The sequence below is a fragment of the Carcharhinus amblyrhynchos genome, chromosome 21 (assembly GCF_965287045.1).
Source record: "Carcharhinus amblyrhynchos chromosome 21, sCarAmb.v2.hapA, whole genome shotgun sequence".
Classification (NCBI taxonomy): domain Eukaryota; kingdom Metazoa; phylum Chordata; class Chondrichthyes; order Carcharhiniformes; family Carcharhinidae; genus Carcharhinus; species Carcharhinus amblyrhynchos.
This window is the reverse complement of record NC_137344.1, coordinates 7,410,624-7,432,459: the sequence shown is the minus strand read 5'-3', so window position 1 is coordinate 7,432,459 and position 21,836 is coordinate 7,410,624. Positions and strand designations below refer to the sequence as shown.

General features: G+C 40.5%; 1 protein-coding gene across 22 annotated transcripts in view; it reads right to left on the bottom strand.

Annotated features, from left to right (window-relative positions):
- Positions 1-21,836, bottom strand: part of bptf (bromodomain PHD finger transcription factor) — a 160,383-nt gene that overhangs the window by 130,681 nt on the left and 7,866 nt on the right. For all 22 annotated transcript variants that reach the window (XM_080209404.1, XM_080209392.1, XM_080209383.1 and 19 more), the window contains exon 2: positions 11,619-12,444. In XM_080209404.1, coding sequence (XP_080065530.1) covers positions 11,619-12,444 — 826 coding nt within the window. The remainder of the gene's footprint in view (positions 1-11,618; positions 12,445-21,836) is intronic.

Below are 21,836 nucleotides of genomic sequence, written 5' to 3'. Positions count from 1 at the left end.
AACGAGGGGCATGCACACGGTGGGTCGTGCGTGGGCTGCTCTTGGATGTTTCAAGAGTGGCCTAGTACTTCGTGTCGTTGTGTTGTTTAATCCTGGACCAGCAGACGGGCACCACAACAACTCAGTGACTATCACTGCCAGCTGTGCAGATACATGGATTTGGGCCTGTGTCTGTGGGAGTTTGCGCATTCTCCCTGTGGTTGCATGGGCTTCCTCTGGGTGCTCCGGTTTCCTCCCACACCCCCAAAGATGTGCTCTTAGGCTGACTGATGTACCAAATTGACCCTACACTATTCTCCCCTGAATCTGGCTACATTAGGGGTACCATTCACATACACACGGGGCAGGGTAGGTGTAGGAAAATGCTTTGCTGAAATGGCGGCGCGGGCTCGTTGAGCCGAAGGGCCTGTTTCCTGTGCTGGGATGTTCTTTGTTGTTTTTAAAACATAGCTTCTGCCTCGAGATTGGGAAAGAAAGGGTAGTTTAAGGTAATCATATGGAGAAATTTATATAAAACAAAGAGACAAAAAGAAACCATCAGATATATAGTGAGAATACACAATATACAGAAGAAATTAACTAACATCTATAGTTTAATGAATGTTTTTCCTTTTTATTCTAACCCCGAGGCTCCCCGGTGAAGGCACAATTCTACAAAATTTATAACCCTGCGTGCTATTTTGCTAAGATACCAGAAAGTTGCATTGGATATGTATCCCAACCTGAATATGGGGTATGACATGCATCATGGTTATGATGCTGGATTAGTAATCTAGAAGCCTGGATTAATTTCCAGCATATATAAATTTTAATCCCCTCCCAAGATAATTGAGGAATTTAAATTCAGTTAATTAAACAAATCTGCAGTAAAACAAAAAGCCAGTATGAGTAATAGTAACCATGAAATTACTGGACTATTGTTCAAGACTGGTTTGGGGAAGGAAACAGGCTGCCTTACCCAATCTGACCTACAAGACTCCTAACCTGCGGCAATGGGGTTGAACAAAGAACAAAAGAAGTGCAGCACAGGAACAAGCCCTTCAAACCCATGCCGATCATGATGCCCAAGCTTAAAAAACCTTCTGCTCTTACTCGGAACATATCCCTCTATTTCTTCAATATTCATGTACCCATTCAGATACCTCTTAAAATGTTGCTGATGTGCTTGCTCGCACTACTTCCTCTGGCAGCACGTTCCAGGCACCCACCATTCTGCATGAAAAACTTCCCCTGTACATCTCCCTTAAAATTTCCCCCTCAAAATTGACACTTCCACCCTTGGATAAAGCCTCTGACTATGCCTCTCAATTTTGTAGGCCTCTATCAGCTCCCCCCTCAACCTCTGTCTTTCCAGTGAAAACAATCCTAGTTTATTCAACCTCTCCTCATCACCAACACTGTTTAAAACCAGGCAACATCCTGGTGAACCTTTTTTGCATGCTTGCCAAATCTACATCCTTCTGATGGTGTGGTGACCAGATCTGCACACAATACTCCAAATATGGCCTAAGATTTTATATATCTGCAACGTGATTTCCCAACTCCTTTATTCAATGCTCCAAGTGATGAAGCAAGCATGCTATATACCGTCTTAATCACCTTGGCCACTTTTATGGAACTGTGGGCCTGCACACCCAGATTCCTCTATATGTTAATGTCCCAAAGGGTGCTGCCATTTACAGTATAATTCATACCTAAATTTGATCAGCCAAAATGCATCACCTTGCATTTGTCCAGACTAACCTCCATCTACCATTTCTGCCAAGTCTCCAATCTATATCCCTTGTATCCTCTGACAATCCCCAGCATTATCAGCAACTCCACCAATCTTCATATCATCTGCAAATTTATTAATCAGGCCACCCACATTTTCCTCCAGATATTTATATATACTACAAACAACAGAAGTCCTAGCACTGATCCCTGCAGAGCACCACTAGCTGCATTTTTTCCAGCTTTTTAAAAATAAGAGGCCACTCTATTAAAACAGAGATGAGGCAAAATTCTCCCTGGGTCATTAAACTTTAGAATTCTCTTCCTGAAAAAGCTGTGGAAGCAGTGCCTCAATTTATTTTTAAGGCAAAGGTCGCTTGGTAAAAAGGTGCTGATGGGTTATTGGGGGTAGGTAGGGTGAAGATTTGAGGTTACTATCAGACCTGCCATGATCTTATTAAATGGCAGAACAGGCTCCAGGGACTGAATGGCCTACTCCTGCTCCTTTGTCTTCCCAGAATATTTTGGGCAAAATTATGAACCCAATGTGTATAAAAGTCATAAAAAATACATCCAACCATTCCACTGCTTGGTACATTAAAGCAAAAATCTACCAAAATAGAAATGTGGAAATCTACAATGGCATATACACAACTGAAATTTAGTTTAAAAAGAGCAACACAATGATACACAAGATTGAAGCAAGAACGCATTGGTACTCAGAATAGCAAGGTATCAGCTCTGTAAAACATCAGCTACACAAAATTCTTTATCTTCTGAATAGAGATAAGCTTCCGCTGAATGTGAATTAGGCATATTCGCAACCTCAGACAAATGATATCATATAAATCACAATTAGTTTCAAATCTGGGGATTCCCTAGCAATACACCACAGGCCTGCAACGACAAAAGGTGTCTCAAAATTCTTGCCTGAAAAATAAGATCTAAGAGGTTGATTTTACAAAGTTTTGGGTTATAAAACTGCAAGCATATAAAACAAATTCCAGCATTCTCAGGGGGAAGTCAGAGAGAGGAAAACTCATCAACTTCAATGAAATGAGGTTAAGCACTTCCTTGTCCACCTGCAGTTTTGAACATTTTTATGCACACACATATATTTTTCAAAAACAGGACAAAGAATTGTTTTTTCAAAATTTATCCTGCAACAGGAGCAAAACAAAAATGCTAGTGCTTTGGTGTGGTTCCAAAATCCATGGTGGTTTCCAATACCTTGTTCAATTATTCATGTATGATCTCAGAGATGTAAGCATACCATCCAAAGGAGACCACGGTTTATTCTGTCCCAAGATCAAGATACTGCAATCCATTATGTCCATTATTCTTTACGACTGATCCGACTGAAATAAGCTAATTTAAGGGCAAGCTACAATTCTATAGTGGCTTACATTTTTGAGTTGTGTGAGTGACTCAAAGACAAAGGCTTTACTTTTGAGTCAACATCATGGAAGAAAAGTACATTTTACATCAATGTAGAATTAAGTTTAGTTACACCACCATAGGAACTGGCATTGAGCTTAACAAATTGAAGAAGCCAATATCACCTTATCAGGCATTTTCTTATTAAAACCAGCTAAGGTAATACAACGCTAATTATTCAACTCCGTTTTCTCACACTTGTTCTAACAAAGTCATTGGTACAACTCCAGGTGCAAACTGAAGATGCTTTAGAAAATAGACTGATTCAGAGATAGCCCAATGCCAAGTGTAAACCTTCCCTCAAAGGTGGGGAAAATTTGGTGCTGCGAGATTGCAGACTCCCAAACCCGATTTACTTGATTGAAAACATGTGCTCAAACAGATGTACAATTTCAAAATTGAGCCTTTGCATTTAAGCCCCCTCAAACAGTATGATTAATCTTAAGAAAAGTGCTGTAACAAATTTCCTTTGAGTGCCAAGACATCTGCTGGGTCCACTTACAGCTTCCAACATTTTCACGGAAGTGTAAAGTAAGCTGCTTCATCCACAAGTTTCATGAAAGTGACTTGGCAGAATTAACCTCCCAACCAAACTGTTCTCAAACAGTTGTGAAAAATATTGATAACTGAACAGCCTGCATTAATTCTGAAGATAATAACAGCAGTCTTGCCTTTGGTAATAAACCATCAGACCAAGGACTGCTAGTTTCACAATCAGTATTTGGCTAACAAAGTTGGAAAAATAAAAACAAAGTAAATTCAACTTTGAGAATATGCATCATGTGCAAATGAATGCGTTATGCCAAAAACCAGGAACAAAGGCAGGGGATATTAACAAAAGAAAGCAAAGTTCAAATAGGTCAGCAGCATTTCAATCCAAAGCAAAGCATTGTTAACTCACTGGTGTTGAAGACAGTATTAACACATCCAAACTCAAGAATAGGCATATCATTTTTTAAATGACAAACAGAAAAGCATGGCAGGCTCTTGTGAGCAGATAATGTGAATAAAATGCAATGATTGATCAGAACTGCAATGGTCTCCTGGTTAGCCTCCCATTTGACCTTCCACAAACTTCAGCCCATCAAAAGCTCTGCTGACTGTACCTTGACTTACTCCAAGGCCTCCCACTCATCTCTCCCAGTGCTTTGCTGATCAACGCTGGCTTCCAGTCCCACACTACAAGTGTTAAATTCTCACTTGCATTTCAAATCTGTGGCCTAGCTCATCTTCCTCAACCTAGAAAAACTTAAGTGTGGCTCCAACTCTGGTTTGTTAGCTCAGTATTCCTTGACCCTGTCCCCAGTGTCCATTCGTAAACTGGCTAGGTTCCAATTCTGGAATTCTCTCTTTAACATCAAAGCTTCTTTATCCGCCTTTAAGATATTCATTGAAACCTATATTTTCTGTCCTAAATTTCATGTGGTTCATGACAAATGAAAATTTGTCATGTTCTTACGAAATGTCTTGGGACATTTTACGTTAAAAGTGCTCTATAAATGCAAGTTGTTGTTGACTGAAAAACATTTTTGTATATATTTTGTGTCATTAAACTTGGTGTATTTAAAACACACTAAGATAAAGCATTGTACAAATGACAGTAGAAATATCTAATGAACCAGCCAACCAGAACTACGACGGATGAATCCACTCAAGGATACTCACAGTTTTAAGTGATATACAGATTGACTTCAATACTTTATGAATTCTCTTTTTAAACTTACATTTTGAAATTTAGTTTCAGACAGATCAATCACTACCAACGGGATTTTTTTCTCTCTCTGCACAGATGCTGTCAGACCTGCTGAGAGGTCCAGCACTTTGTTTTTGTTTCAGATTCCAATATCTGCAGTAATTTGCTTTTATATTAAGGATTTATTTAAACTAATATGGCAAAAAATAAAGTTTCTTAAACTTTTAATATAAAATTAAAATGTTGCAGATAAGTTTTGATATTTGAGATTTTAATGTGAAGAGATGCTTCACAGTGCTTCTGCTTTTTGCCTCACTAGATCCAAAATTAATTCTATTAATTAGAAAAGATGGATTCAACTGCTAAAACATACAATGTCTTCAATTCTGTGTCAAGTGCTGGCAAGTGGGATTAGTGGGCAGGTCAGGGCATTTCACACAACGGTGCAGACTCCATGAGCCGAAGGGCCTCTTTTGCACTGTAGTATTCTGTGAATTCTGTTAACATGAACAATTTAACTAAAAAGTTAATACAAAACACTATTGTGTCTCAAATGCAAAGCCACTAAGCGGTTAAGATTGGAGAGATTCAGCTTATTTCAACCAGCAATGTGGCAAAATTGATCGTTGGAAGCTGTATCATTGAATATATTCATGACTCTGATTTTTGAACTGTGGTTACCGGAAACAGGCAGGAAAGTAGGTTTGGGACCAAGATCTTATTGAATGACGGAGCAGGCTCCAGGTGTTCCTATTTATGTCCCTAATCTAAGGTTACCCCTTTCGATCACAATTTTGTTTATTAGACATAACGAGCAAGCAGTATCGCATAATGAGATAAATACCCAATCGTTAGCCCAGGTTTTGCAGTAGTAATGACAGACTCAAGGCTGGTTGTAAACTCTGTTTAAATCAATTGCTAACATTCAGGATCTCAGCTCACATAGAATAACATGCAGCCAAAAGAGAAAATGCTAGAAAATCTCAGCAGGTCTGGCAGCATCTGTAAAAGCTATCAGGTTTCAAAGCTGATAAAGGGTCACCTGGACTTGAAGCATCAGCTCTTTTCTCTCCTTACAGAGGCTGCCAGGCCTGCTGAGATTTTCCAGCATTTTCTCTTTTGGTTTCAGATTCCAGCATCCGCAGTAATTTGCTTTTGTATAATAACGTGTAGGCCTAGTTCTAAACGATTGTAAAACTCATGACAATATTAGGTGTCAAGGAGCAGTGATTGAAAGAAAATCAGAGGGGAAACAAGATAAAAACTAACAACTTATATTGTGCCTTTAATGTAAAAAAATCCAAGGCAATAAAATTCACAGAAGCACTACAAGGAGTACAAAACTGAAGCCACCTATGGAGATGTTCATTCAGACAGCCGAACGCTTGAACAAAAAGGTTTAAGGAGTGTCTTAAAGGAAACAAGCAAAGAGTAGAAGTAGTAGGTGTCATAAGGGGATTCCAGAGATCACATAAATAAATCAAGCCTCTAACTAGATTATCTCATTATTCAAAGTAAGAAATGCTGAAAGCCCAAAAAAAATGAGGACATTTTTCAGAGTTAAGAACTCCAACAATTAAACTGAAACTTTGATATCTAATTCAAGCTTGCAAACAGTATCCCATAAAAAGTAATGCATCAGTTTTTGGCCCAGATTTTACAGCGGTAATGACAACAGAGCTGTCAGTATTTACCATCATTACTGAAACTGCTAACAGCAGCAGCAGCAGCACTCTGCACATGGACAGAATAACACAGAAATCCTGGAGTTGCCAATGATTCAACACTTCTCCAGGGGGTGTGCTATTGAGGTTTCCACAGGCTTCAATGAATGAGAAATTTCTGGAATGAAGAAAACTACCACTTTCATACTGTGGTATCGCTGCAAAAACCTCAAAAATGTTACACCTTATTCAATGAGGTGCAACTGAGTTTTTAAACACTGAATTAACTTCATGATTACTGATGAATACGCTCACTGGTCCTGAAAAGCTAATTTTATATTTGTGGAATGTCAAATTTCAATATAAATATGATAAAATAAATTAACATTCATAACTTTAAGCTTCTATCTTAACTCAATCATTACTTCAAAGAACAAAGAACAAAGAACAACCCAGCACGGGAAACAGGCCCTTCGGCCCAACGAGCCCGCGCCGCCACATCGCCCTACACCTATTCTACCCTGCATGTCTACAAATGGGACCCTACTCGGTCAGATTCAGGGAAGAAATAGTGTCAATTTGGTGGAAACCAGTAAAGAACCTTCCTCTTACCTCCAAATTATACCTCCCCCCCCTCACCCTTAAGTGATGACCTCTTGTGTTCGTACCCAGTCTAGGGAGCAGTCTCTCACTATTAACTCTATCTATTCCCTTCAGTATCTTATATACCTCTATCATGTCCCCTCTCAATCTCCTTCTTTCCAAGGAGAATAGCCCCAGTCTCCTCAGTCTCTCCTCGTAACCCAGTCCCCCCATGCCAGGCAACATCCTGGTAAACCTCCTCTGCACCCTTTCCAGAGATTCCACGTCCTTCCGGTAATAAGGTGACCAGAACTGGACACAGTACTCCAAATGCGGTCTAACCAACGTTCTGTATAACTGAAGCATTAGACGGCAGCTTTTATACTCTAAGCCCCTTCCTATAAAGGCTAACATCCCATAAGCCTTCCTAACAACGTTCTCCACTTGTGACACAACCTTCATGGATTTGTGGACCTGCACTCCCAGGTCCCTCTGTACGTCTATACTCCTAATCGACCTACCTTTTATCACATAGCTCCTCTCTGCATTATTCCTTCCAAAATGCATCACCTCGCATTTGTCAGGATTAAATGCCATCTGCCACCTATCTGCCCACTGCACCAACCTATCTATATCCTGTTGTATCACCTGACAATCCAGTTCTGTACCCGCCAACCCTGCCATCTTGGTGTCATCAGCAAACTTGCTGATCACACCACCTACTCACTCTTCTAAGTCATTTATGTAGACTACAAAGAGGAGAGGTCCCAGTACCGAGCCCTGCGGCACACCACTGGTCACTGGCCTCCAGCCCGACAAGGTACCCTCCACAACTACCCTCTGTCTCCTATTTCCCAACCAGTTCTCAATCCACCTAACTACCTGGCCTCGTATCCCATGCGCCTTAACCTTTTCTACCAGCCTACCGTGAGGGACTTTGTCAAACGCCTTACTGAAATCCATATAGATGACATCAACGGCTCTCCCATCGTCAACCGTTTTTGTCACCTCCTCAAAGAATTCCACCAGATTCGTAAGGCAAGACCTCCCTCTAACAAAGCCATGTTGCGTATCCCTAATCAGATCGCAACGCTCCAAATGCTCATACATCCTACCCCTAAGTATTTTTTCCATTAACTTCCCTACCACCGACGTCAAACTCACCGGCCTATAATTCCCAGGGTTATCCCTACTACCTTTTTTGAACAATGGGACCACATTTGCTACCCTCCAGTCTTCTGGGACCTCACCTGTGTCCAAAGAAGAGACAAAGATGTGCGCCAGAGGCCCAGCAATTTCATCTTTCGCCTCCCTAAGCAGCCTGGGATAAATACCATCAGGCCCCGGAGCTTTATCCGTCCTTACGCTACCTAAAAGCCCTAGCACTTCCTCTCTCGTAATAACTATATCCTGCAACTGAAGCTCCGCTCCCTCCAAGAGACCGCACGATTCCGAACCCCTCTCCTTCGTGAATACCGACGCAAAGTATTCATTCAGGAGCTCCCCCATTCCCTCCGACTCAATACACAACTCTCCACTCTTGTCCCTAAGAGGACCAATTTTCCCTCTAACTACTCTCTTGCCTCTAATATAGGAATAAAATGCCTTAGGATTATCCTTAATCCTACCGGCCAAAGCCATCTCATGCCCTCTCTTCGCCCTTCTAATTCCCCTTTTTAGCTCCCTCCTACTCTCTCTATATTCCTCCAGCGCACACTCCGTACCCATTTGTTTGGACCTATCATACGCCTCCCTCTTCTTCCTGACCAAGTCTTCAATATCCCCCGTAATCCACTTGTCACTTCCAGGCAAATGAGAAAACATACTCAGTGATCCTGTGCTCTTAGGAGTGATGAATATGATTTTACGAAGATTTTGGAACTGTTACCTAATGTGAAAGCCCACTACTCCAGGAGATTGGAGCTGCAAGTACAGGTTGGGTACCTTTTATGGGGCCTCAGTGGTTTTTTGTCATCAGTGAGGAAATGTGATGTTAGAGAAATTACATGAAGGCCAGTGCGGAGTCATCCACATGAAGGAAATAGCAAGAAATTATTTCTGGTAGCCTGCATTTGGAATCAAGGTTTCAATATGGTAAATCTGCATCTGAGGCTACTAAGTTGTTCCAAAGATGTGGTGCCCAGAACTGTTCACAGTACTCCAGGTGTGGCGTTGCCGGCTTTGCATGGCTAGATTATGACATCCCTCCTTTAATCATTTTTGTCCACATTGAAACCCATTTGCCAAGGTTTTGCCCATTCAGTTCATCTATCATTGCTTACAATGCCAACGGCAAACTTACATGTTGCTTAACAAATAAGGGTGAATAGTTGTGACCCAAACAGCTATCCTTGTTGGACGGCACCTGTCTTCCAATTGAAGCCCCTACCCTTATCCTTAGCGTTGAAACCCCTGACCGTTATCCTGCTGCTCAATTGTGGACTATGAAGACATTATGAAAAAATACTTGCAAGGGACATCGAAATAAAGCACAAGGTCTATAGTTGTAAACCTGGACACCTTGTAAACCGATTTTGCCAAGGCAAGTTAAACGCGGGCTGATGATCGCGGTCGGCTGGCGGCCACGTGTTTGGCGAGTGCGGCTCCCGCCGAACTTCCGACTCCGTGTCTAAGGTGAAGATTTTAAACCGTTGCTCGTGGAGCGTCGGGCATTAAAAATACGTTAGGCGCTGAACGGGCGAAAGCCTCGAAGCTACGGGCGGCTGAACGCCCACACTGACAATCCGAACAAAATAAAATTGGAGAAAGGAAACGAAGTGCTAGAGACCACACTTTTCAACCAGGAGTGATGTTTTTCCTTTTGGGACATGTTTTCTCTAATTTCCCCTTCCCTTCCACTTACCCTGCTCCCTCGGTATCCGGACCACGCAGTCGATAATCCCTTTGTACCGCTGGTCGACCATGATCTGCTTGCTTGACGCCTGGACCTGCAGCAGCAATTTGACCCTCTCAATGGGCGCCACCGCTGTTTTGGACACAGCGGCGGCAACGCCGCCAGCCAAGAGGTCTTTGACGAAGGACGTTAGGTCAAAGAGATTCGGCGCCCCAGCCGCCATCGCTAGCGATCAAATGGGTGAGAAGAGATACAACAAGCACGCGGCCAAAACCAGATACTTCAGTGAAATAAAAAGTTAATAGATTCAGTGCTTACTGGATTGTGGCCTGCGAGAATACTTCAATATGAATGGCTGCTTACCCTGCTTGCTGCTGCATGCCAAGGGATAAGCATGACTCAACACCAGAGTTAAACGGGGCAAAAGAAACCATACCACAAACACAGCTGCATTTTTATGGTAGCTTTCTTTAGGTCAGTGGTGAGCACCATTGCTTATCAATAACTGCAAAACATGGGCTAATTTTTTTTTGTGATAACGGTCGAAGAAGAGTTGCCAAAAAAAATGGCAACTTCCCATTCTTCAAAAAATTCCAAAATTTACCAGAACTTTATCTACTTTAGTGTTGCAATGAGACTCAACATGCAGATGGCACAGTAGCACAGTGGTTAGCACTGCTGCCTCACAACACCAGGGACCCAGATTTGATTCCTGGCTTGATTCACTGTCTGTATTAAGTCTGCACATTCTCCCCGTGTCTGCGTGGGTTTCCTCCAGGTGCTCCAGTTTCCTCCCACATTCTGAAAGACACGCTGGTTAGGTGCATTGACCTTAACTGTGGCGACTAGAGGAATTTCACAGTAACTTACTGTCACAAATCTTACCTGTGGCTAAAGAAACTTTAAAACTTTAGCATCAGAATTGAAAGTTCAAAACGTAGCTTGGAGAGATACTGGAATTTACTTGCCATCCAAGGAAAATTTTTGGAGTCAACAAGGTTACCAGGTTGGGCATAACTTTGAGAACACTCCCTTGGCTTCAACAACAAACTAAATTAAACGATCAAAATTATATGTTTTATATTTAAAACTTTGAGGTTAAATTTAAACTTGGTCACTTTGACATAAGTTATTTGGGAATGTGTGCTAAAAGACATCTAATTTTGTGCAATTCATTTTGACACAATGTCTTCCCTAAGCTACATCTGTGCTGGAGCTTTTTGAAGTTGGACCCAATGGATTTCTGCTTCTCAGAAAAAATGCACAAGAATCAATGTAACACTATATGAAAAGACTCTTGGAAGGGCCCTCTGTCATTCACTCATCATGGTGCCTTTATTCCTTCTCCTGCCTGGGTTAGATACCTAGTGCGCCTCCCCCATTCCTCAATTAATGAAAATAAACAATTATTTCTCCCAACCCAATGCATCAAAAATGGCAACAAAACATGCTGCAACAAGTAACACATTTCTGCAGAAAAGTAATTAAAATCCACAGCCTGAAAAGGATAAAGATCAAAGTCAAAATCAACATTTTGAAAAATACTGAACTGTAATTTGTGACACACCAATGTTGATTTCACTTGGCCTACTTACACTGACCAAGACCAAATATTTTTCATCTGAATAAGCTTGTGCTCCTTTAATTATAATAAATTGTGACAAATTATACTTACATTATAATCCTTCTAGTCAAGAACCAATATTTTCTTCGGTGTCTGTCATATCCTATAGGCTCGTGGCGGACATATGGTTTATTTTTCTGGATTTCAGGCACGCAATCACAAACACCAAGCACTTTGTGTGCCACACAGATCTCACACTGCCACTCATCCTCCGGCACTTCTTCAAGTGGTGGCTTCACACATTCCAAATGGTACACAGCTGAGCAGGTTTCACAGCAAAGCAGATCACCAAGCTTGTGACAAACCCGACAGTGGTCATCATACTGGATCACACCCTCAGACATCAACTCCTCACGGGCAATGTTTGTAGTCAGGAACTGATCCACTAAAAATTGAAGCACTTTGATTTTATTTTCTATTGGTCCATATGGGTATTCATCCTTTTCCTGATAGGGTAGTACATGATGGTATTCCCGGTCGCTTTCGCAATAGGCCCGAACCAGTTCTGGCCACGTCATTCCATCTATAAGGTACAATGTGGAATTGATGCTATCTTTTAAGTCAGCAGGACCAAAGGTGGTGTTCGAGGAATCCTCTTCTCGCAAAATTGCTTTCAGTAAAGCAATGTGCATTTCTGCAATTAACGTGCACTGCTCCTGACCAACCAATGCAGCACAAAAGTCTTCAAAGCGAAAAGGTGAAAGGCGCAACACTGCTCCAAAATTATTCAACACCTCATAAATAGCGATAATGCTCAACAGCTCTTCACTGGGCACCAATAAGTCTTCTGAACATTTTGGAATATCAAGTGGAACAATATCCGTTTCTTCAAACAGCGGTGACCTTGTACGATGCACCCTAGTCTGTCGTCGTCTTCCTATAAATACGAAAACAGAAAAAATTCAAATCTATGTAACTTTCAAGAGCAACAAAAGAGAAAAAAATTACAAATGTACAAGTCTTTCAAAGAGATTCTCCCATCTTCATCCCAATATACTGGATGCTAATTATGTGGACGGTTTATGAATTTATTGTGCTGAGGGTACAACACATGGAAACATGAACATACCTATGTCAGAACAGAATGCAACTTCATTTTCTTGCTGACAGACAGTGTAATCACTTGCCTTCTATACAGTCAGATCATAAAAGCGAAGGCAGAGTTGCTAAAAACATACAATATAAAATGCGTTTTACGTAACAGCAAATTGTTGCTCCAAAGCAAATATCTTGTTTCAGGCTAGTCCTATCATGACTAGCGGGGTGCCCCATGGGTCGGTGCTGGGGCCTCAGCTATTTACCATTTATATAGATGATCTGGAGGAGGGAACCAAGTGTAGGGTGTCGAAATTTGCTGATGACACCAAGATTGGGGGAAAGGCAAATTGTGCGGAGGGTGTGGAGAGTCTGCAGAAGGATCTAGATAGGCTGAGCGAATGGGCCAGGAAATGGCAAATGGAATTTAATGTTGGCAAGTGTGAGGTGGTCCACTTTGGTAGGAAGAATGATAGGAAGGACTCTTACTTACGTGGCGAAAAACTGCAGCAGGCGACGGTGCAGAGGGACCTCGGGGTCCTTGTGCATGAGTCGCAAAAACCCAGCTTGCAGGTGGTCACAAAGGCGAATGGGATGCTGGCCTTCATAGCGAGGGGGATTGAATATAAAAGTAGGGAGGTCTTGCTGCAGCTGTATAGGGCATTGGTGAGGCCGCAGCTGGAGTACTGTGTGCAGTTTTGGGCGCCGCACCTGCGCAAGGATATTTTGGCCTTGGAGGGAGTGCAGAGGAGGTTTACTAGGCTGATACCGGAGTTGAGGGGGTTGAGCTATGAGGAGAGGCTGAATAAACTAGGCTTGTACTCGTTAGAGTTTAGAAGAATGAGGGGAGATCTCATTGAGACGTATATGATGATGAATGGGATGGATAGGATAGAGGTGGAGAGACTCTTCCTGCTCAAAAAAGACAGTAGGACTAGGGGGCACAGCCTCAAGATAAAGGGGAGGTGGTTTAGAACGGAGTTGAGGAGGAACTTCTTCACTCAAAGGGTGGTGAATCTCTGGAATTTTCTGCCCGTTGAAGTGGTGGAGGCTGCCTCGCTAAATATTTTTAAGAAGCTGGTTGATGGGTTCTTGATAAGAGAGGGGATTAAGGGTTATGGGGAGAGGGCGGGAAAGTGGAACTGAGCCACGACAGATCAGCCATGATCTTATTGAATGGCGGGGCAGGCTCGAAGGGCTAGATGGCCTACTCCTGCTCCTATTTCTTATGTTCTTATGAACTTCATTCTAACCATTTTATCTCCTTTCCAAATTAAAACAAATGTCTGTATTTAAAACATATTTAATATAGAAAAAAACCAAGATACTTCACATATGCCTAATCAAATAAAAATTGCCAGAGCCCAAAGTAGTTGTTACTAGGAGAGGCAATTAAACAAAAAAAAACTTGGCTTTTGGGAGAGAAGAGAGATTAAAAGCAGAGATATTTTGATGGGGAAATCTAGGGTCTGGATGTAGACACAACACACGGAGTGAAGAGTGTACAGGGATGGAGGAATGTAGAGTTTGCAGAGGGTGACAGGGCTGGGTATAGTTACAGAGACAGGAGCACTGAAGAATTTGAGCATGGGGATGAGAATTTTAAATGTGAGGAGAACTGGGAACCAACGTGAATCAGCAAGCACAGGGTGATCAGTGAACTTGACTTGATGTGGGATAGGATATGAGCAGCAATTTGAATGGATTAATTAATAGCCAGGCCAATTTTCAAGCTTGGCGATATTAATATTTATCCAAATATTTAATCCAGAGGTCAAGATTTAAATTTTATCATGGCAGAAAATGAAGTAAATAAATCTGATGCAGTCATTTTAAAAATTCACTAGAACAAATACCAGATGTATGCTAAACCTCATTTTACAAAGTTTAGCACATTGACAAAATAACTTACTGCATCTTCTCATTTTCAGCATTTTATTTCTGTTTTAGAATGGCCAATATTTGAAAAGGGCCATGTTGATTACAGGGAAAAAGCTCAAAGCTGGATGCTTGTATAATTATAAATTTTACTGAAAAAAAATACAAGGAACAAGTTTGGGATTTCTATTGCCAATTCTAATATATTCTCAAATTGCTTCACAGCTTTGCACATCACAATTCAATAAATTAGCCAAAGGAATTTAGACTCAGGAAACATAGGGTTGGCATTGTATTAACATTGCTCAAAAAAATTGAGCGGGTTGCTTCACCAACTGACAACTTACATCCTACAAGCATACATGCACAGGAAACTTTCATTTAAGAAAGACTGCTAATCAAAGCTTCATCAACAAGTCTGATGTGCCAGATAGAGAGCTAAAAGGGAGAAGCCAGGCGGGGGGGGTAAATGGGAGAAGAGGGGAACAGTGCAGACACAGAGGGAAAAAAAGTGAGAAGGCGAGATCGATCAATCACATCACAAAACACAGTTAAAGCTTTTGTGTTGTGCCTTCTTTGTGGCTCTAGCACCTTACCATACAAAAGATCGGTTACTCGCTACAAAGGTAATGTCATTTTCTGTGGGCACATAACAAGACATTGCTTCTCCCAATCACTTCTCTTAAATCAGTTTTTGACTCATGCCATTAGTTCAGAATCAATCATTTTCTTGAACCTTCCTTCTCTACTATAAGGCAGATAAATTAATAACTGACTAGCACAACAGGGGACTTCACTGATAGATTTTCTCAGATGTAATCTGACATGCAGGGGCATTCTTCTCTATTATTATTAGTCTCTTGGATTGCTTTTGTTATCCAGCAACACAATACAATACATTTCACCAAAGATCCTCCATGTTCTTGTGCTAAATCAATCTTAATAAAATGAAAGATATTAGCTATTCATTAACAAGGTTAAGATTTTTGCATATATTTAAAGAGCCTGGTAAAACCCTGGTCTGCAATTATCTGCTGAGACATCTAGTTGTATTGAAAACAATCTTAATTCAGTACAAATGTAAGTCTGATCTAATGCAAATGTGTAAACTGAGTAGAGGTTGGTCATTTGCTATCACACTACAAATACACTTAACAGGCATGATTATTAGGCCCAGTAACTGCTTTCTTCAAAAAAAGGGTAGATCACATATTGCTTAATTTAACGTGTTTGTGTCACTTTTAGTGCAAACCCACCCTGCAGACATTTTCAATCAGCAGGTTAACAGTAAGGAAACCAGATGTCAAAGATCCACAATAAAATATTCTAAAATTGCAAAATTTAGCTCAGAATAGTAATTTAAAACTGCGCAGTAATTCCATATACTAAAATCAATGCCAGATTACCATTATCACATGGTCAATGTTGAAGAAACACCAGTCTTCTTAACAACTGATTTTAAACTCAGATAGAAAAATGACTTTTCTCTTTGAGAAAATCCAATTGCAATCAGTCACAGTGGAATGGAAAAAATGCATTAAAATAAGTGCCCCTTCCTCTCTCACAACTCAATGACAAATTGACAACATGGCAGCATACAACTAATGTAATAACAGTTTTGATATCTGCCCTTATCATTTATCTACATTCCCACTGAAGTTCCATCTGCCATAAGAATGTGGGGACGGGGGAAGAATAACTATCCTACCTCAATTCTTTACATGCGAGGTAGACATTTTCAACTCATGCACAAAATGTTCAAGTATGTAATCACGCTTGCCCAAAATGGTTGCGGTTGTAACAGCATATAGTCAATAGCATGTTTACCCAATCTAGAAGCTGCCAGGCTGAAGTTACTGCAATTAATATAAATACACAGTCAGTGATGTCATTAAAAGTGCCTGGCATTAAGCAAGCAGAAATTAGCAAATTTCATCAGAAGGTTAAAAATCTTGATCAGCCTGGGTAAAAATACCCTTAATAAATTGGGTAGATAAACACTTAAGAGCACTCCTGGTATTTCCCTTCCTCTACAAGGCCACAGTAGCTCATGGGAATGGCACATTGTTAAACAAACCACCTCTGTCCCCAAAAAAGGTTCCTATTTTCAGAATACTAAAGAATATTTTGATCAGTGCCATTCTCTTCAGGTGACAGAGTGCCAGAGTATTGCAGTGTTTCTGCACTACAAAAGATCAGTAATAAACATCAACCGAAATGTGGCATATTAAATGGTCATTGAATGTTGCCAAAAGGATGGAAATATGGCACTTTCCATGTACTAATCTTAACTGTATTCAAGCCTGGTCTATTCGTGCTTTAAGTGTTACATTCTTCATGTAGTATTGCCAACGCCTCCTCATTGCTTTTCTATCCATTTAGTTTTCACCACACTTCTCCAAACCTACAAATCAAAACACTTCAGAAACTGGACTTCATTACTCAACATCAAATTCTTCATTAGGTTTCTTCAGTACTATATTTCAATGTTTTCAAAGAGTTGTGACCCACTGGTGGGTCATCAAATATGATCCCTAAAGATTGCCTAACCTTTTTTCTCCTGGGTAAATCCTCACTGCAGTACAGTATATGACCACATGAAGCAAGAACGGATCAGTGTACCCCGTATGTGCGTTTGGCACCAATTCACGTGGAAGAGGGGGCCACAGACAAGTACTAAGTGAACGCGGTGCGTGTCGCAAGGGACGACCATTTGGAAAAAGTAGCATGCTGGGAAAAAAGTTTGAAAAACACTGTTCTATTTAGTCGACAATCAACACCTTATTCCTTCTCCTAAATATAACTTCTCATTAAAAGTATAAGCAAAACCATTTATTTCAAAGCAATAGCTAAAAAAGGATGTTAACGACTGTGGAAATACAAAGAGTGTACAGTATTCAGGTAACACAAGTGTTTTAGATCTTAATGTATTTCTCTTGAATAAGTTAACTTCACAGAAATTAAAATGTGCATGTGTTGAACTTGCTCCTTACCATAGACCTGCATGACAATGAACTACAAAATTTGAGTTTGTGCCACACAAAAATTACAAGTATTTGCAGCATTTTCTTCTTTTATTTGTGTTGGTACATAGGTGTTCCATTTGGATCTTCAACATGAATTCTTCACATGATTGAAAACTGTTCCTCCAAAAAAAATTATATTTTTTAATGTCCTTGAACAGGCTACTGATGTCAATGGGGGAAGGTAGTAAATCTGTAAATGTTCTCAGGTACCATTTAACCACTTCAGGTTGTTGGAAATATGATATTTAAAAGTGTGCACATTAATTCTGTGACCTCATGCTAGCAAACTTAATGCTATCTTTCAGCTAGTCCTTCTAGTGTTAATGTTGTTCAAAGAGAATTAAGTCCAAAATATTTGTAAGCAAATGTTTAATCATAATTATTTTATGCATTTAAACATTATTCATATTGCTGGGAGTGTCTCAAAGTACATGACGTGCCTCCTCTATCAGGGAAGAACCTATTACTCAGTTTTGTAGATTATCTTAATGAAATCATTCAGCGTAAGTTTCCCTTGTTTTCAAGTAAAAATAGTGATCCTTAACACTGAAGACAGAGCAGACAGTTATGTTGGATAACTACCTCTTCTCATTCACAATGGCTCCTTCAACAAAAAGCAAAGCATCCAAATGCTGAAATAGTATTGCATTACATAATACTAACTTATAAAAAACAGGAAAGTTACATTTTCAAACTCCAGCCTAGAATTTACATAACTAAGATATCTACTGCAAATAGCACAACCAGCCTCAGCACGCTTAAGAGGATGGATGTGGGAAAAAAAGCAGCTTTCCCCTCTGTGATTGTTGAAAACGGTTTGAGGGGCTGCTGAGTAAGAACAGGATTGGGCACAATGTACAGCCACCAAGGCATTACAGTGCCGATCATGCATGAAGAATTGTCACTTGTTCAAATTATTAGACAGCTACCAAAACTGTAGAATTATACTTAACTATGAGTCAATGGCTTCAAGAACGCAAGACAAAGAATCAACTGCTGCGATTTCCCACACTGATTAGCATCAAAGCTTCAAAGAAGCCATGAATACAATTCAAAACACTGATAGACCAGAATTCCGGTGACATTGTAGTATTTTGGACTTTTTACAGATACCATTGTTACAATTTCTCCAGTACTGGGCGACATGGTGGCACAGTCGTTAGCATTGCTGTCTCAACTCCAGGAACCTGGGTTCAATTCCTGGCTTGAGTCATCGTGTGGATTCTGCACCTTCTCCCCATGTTTGTGGGTTTCCTCAGGGTGCTCCGGTTTTCTCCCACAGCGCAAAGATGTGCAAGTTAAGTGCAATGGTCATGCTAAATTGCCCCTTACAGTCCCAGGATGCATAGGTTAGAAGGGTTAGCAGGGTGAATACGTGGGGTTACAGGGATAGGGCCTCGATGGGACTGTTGACGGTGCAAACTTGATGGGTTCCTTCTGCCCATGATTCTACTGTACTGCAAGAAATAAAAACTTTTGAGTGGGTGGATACCAATTTTTTGTTTTTATTCCAATTCAATCAAATCAAGTCCTATTCAGAGTCTCAACAAGTTGAGACATTCCCGATCCAAGCTGACAAGACAGGGCTCTCACCTCCTGTCTTGGGCTTGATCTACATGATCCAAGCTGATTGGAGTCGACATAGCTCCTCCTCCAAAGCTGATTTCATTTGCATCTTAGCCAAAAGGCTGAGATGCTGCTTTTAAAAATTGCTTCAAATGAAGCTAAAATGTAACCTAACAACTTCAACCAAGCACAGCATGTTGATACTACACTTGATCTATTTCTCTTCACCTCCTAGGTCAAATCCAGCACCAGTTTCCACACCCTACCTATCACACAAAATCTTGAAGTTAGGCGATGTAAGCTCAACCAAAGTTCTTAGTGGCCACAAGACTACAACACAAATCCATTCATTATTCTCACAGAATATGTTAATTTGTTAAGAGTTCAAAATGTGGAGGGGGAAATAATTTACACCAGTGCAATCGGTATTGGATGCTTTTTTTTGGTGGTTGGAGTTGAGGTCATTATTGTTTAATATACCTTAACATTGTGGCCTAATGCAGTCTGGACTGTGGAGCAGTGAAAATCAAAAGAAAAACTCTGCACCAATTTTCTGCCTTTACATTTTGGTCTGCCAGGAAAGATCAATGCAATTCAAGGAGGTAGTTCCAGTCACAGATTTGACAATATCCACTAAACTGTGGACCTCCACTGCAGCTGGAACACGGTGGTACTGGTGATTTACAGTGGTGATTGCCATCAACAGCATGAATATAAACATCACAGCACCAGTGGGTTACTTAGCCAGTAGGGATCATTTCTATGATGATCTTAGCCAAAAGGATAAGAGGCAAAGTGTAGTATCGACATGCTGCACTTGGTTGAAGTCATTAGGTAACATTTCAGCTTCATTTGAAGCAATTTTTTAAAGCGGCATCTCAGCCTCTTGGCTAAGATGCAAATTAGATCACACCCTGGAGGAGGAGCTACACCTACTCCAATCAGCTTGGATCATGTAAATCAAGCCCAAAACAGGTGGTGAGAGCCCTGTCTTGTCAGCTTGGATCGGGAATGTCCCAACTTGTTGGGACTCTGAATTGGCTTTAATTTGACTTGATTGGATTGGAATAAAGTAAACAACAACAAAAATCGTGGCACCAGTAAAGGAGAAATACCACCATTCTCCACCTATGTTACGCCAAACTTCTTGGTCACTGCAAATCCTTTCTTCAAAAAAAAAACGCTAAATGCAAGTATATACTTATTTTACTATAATTTGTACATGCTTAATCACATATCCACAATACAGTATCTTTCCATTCAGGCCACAAGTTGTAATAAATCATGTAGTACAATTCACTTCTGTTTAAGGTGCTATCATATTATGCATCATTTCACAACCAAGCAGCATGACCAATTCCTTAGCATCACCAATACCATTCTAGAACCAACTATTATGATATACGCAATGAAACAGCTGTCTCCAAATTCTCTTCCATTATGGACAGTAAATTTTCTTTCTAAAATAAATATGTCCCACCCAACTGAAACGAAGGATCCACCATAGACCAATAAAAGTATTCCCAAAAAGAAATAATTTCCTACCTCTACCTGAAGCAGCCCTTTGGTTTTCCTATATTCTATGTCATCAACTAAGGTACTACATACAAACTGATTGTAATTCCAAGTTATCTATTAACAGTTTTGTATTAAACCTATTGAGATGGAACAATGGTTAGCACTGCTGCCTCAGTGCCAGGGGTCCAGGTTCAATTCAGGCCTTGGGTGACTGTGTAGAGTTTGCATGATCTCCCCATGTCTGTGAGGGTTTCCTCCCAAAGTCTAAACATGTGCAGGTTTGGTGCACTGACCATGCTAAATTACCCTTCCAAATATATGTCAGTTATGTGGATTAGCCATAGTAAATGGGCGATGTTACAGGGATAGGGTGGAGGTGAGGGCCTGAGTGAGATTTGCTTTCGCAGAGTTGGTGCAGATTTGATGGGCCAAATTGCTTCTTTCTGCACTGTGATTCTATGAAACTACCAACAAGTCACTAAACTTCCATTAATCTTTGTGTAAGGATGATGACATTCTAATGTAAAGCTTCATGCAGAGTGACCCATGGTCCCAGTGTCAAGATAATTCTTGAGTAATATGCCCACCCCTTTTCAGGGAAGTAAAAAAAAAAATCGCAAGTTATTCCAGAATGTTAGAATGTCTAATGATAATGATTTTGGTGTGGGAAAGCCCTACTACTCTGACAAGCAAATTAAAAAACAAAGACAAAATAAACAAACATGATCCAATTCCTTTCCCCAAATTAAGTCAGAAGGTATCTAATGCATGCCTGACCAAGGTTAACTAAAGAATTGCAACCAGCACAACATTAACATACTTTGAGGTAAATACTTATCTTGTAATTGATCAGTCAAGATCAGGATGGATGGGGGATATCAAACCAAGATGCTTACAAAATCAATTTCCCAGGGATGTATTATTTACAGATTTCAGTTGCATGAGTGTTTAAAAGATTCAATCCTTTTTTTAAAATTAACTACACAATTTGTCTATAGGAAAACAGGGAAAGGATTATTGTGCCTCATTTGGTCTAATTCTCACCGATTCTTTAGGAGCATTAAGAAAGCAAAATTTCTGAGAAGCAAGTTATCAGTCTTGGGTCAGCGGTAGCATTCACCCAAATCAGAGAGCTGTGCATTCGAGCTCTGCATCAGATATTTGAACATATAATCCAGGCTCCCACTTCAGTGTTGACTTTCGGTTGAGACATTAATATAGGCTCCCGTCTCCCCTCCCAGGTGGG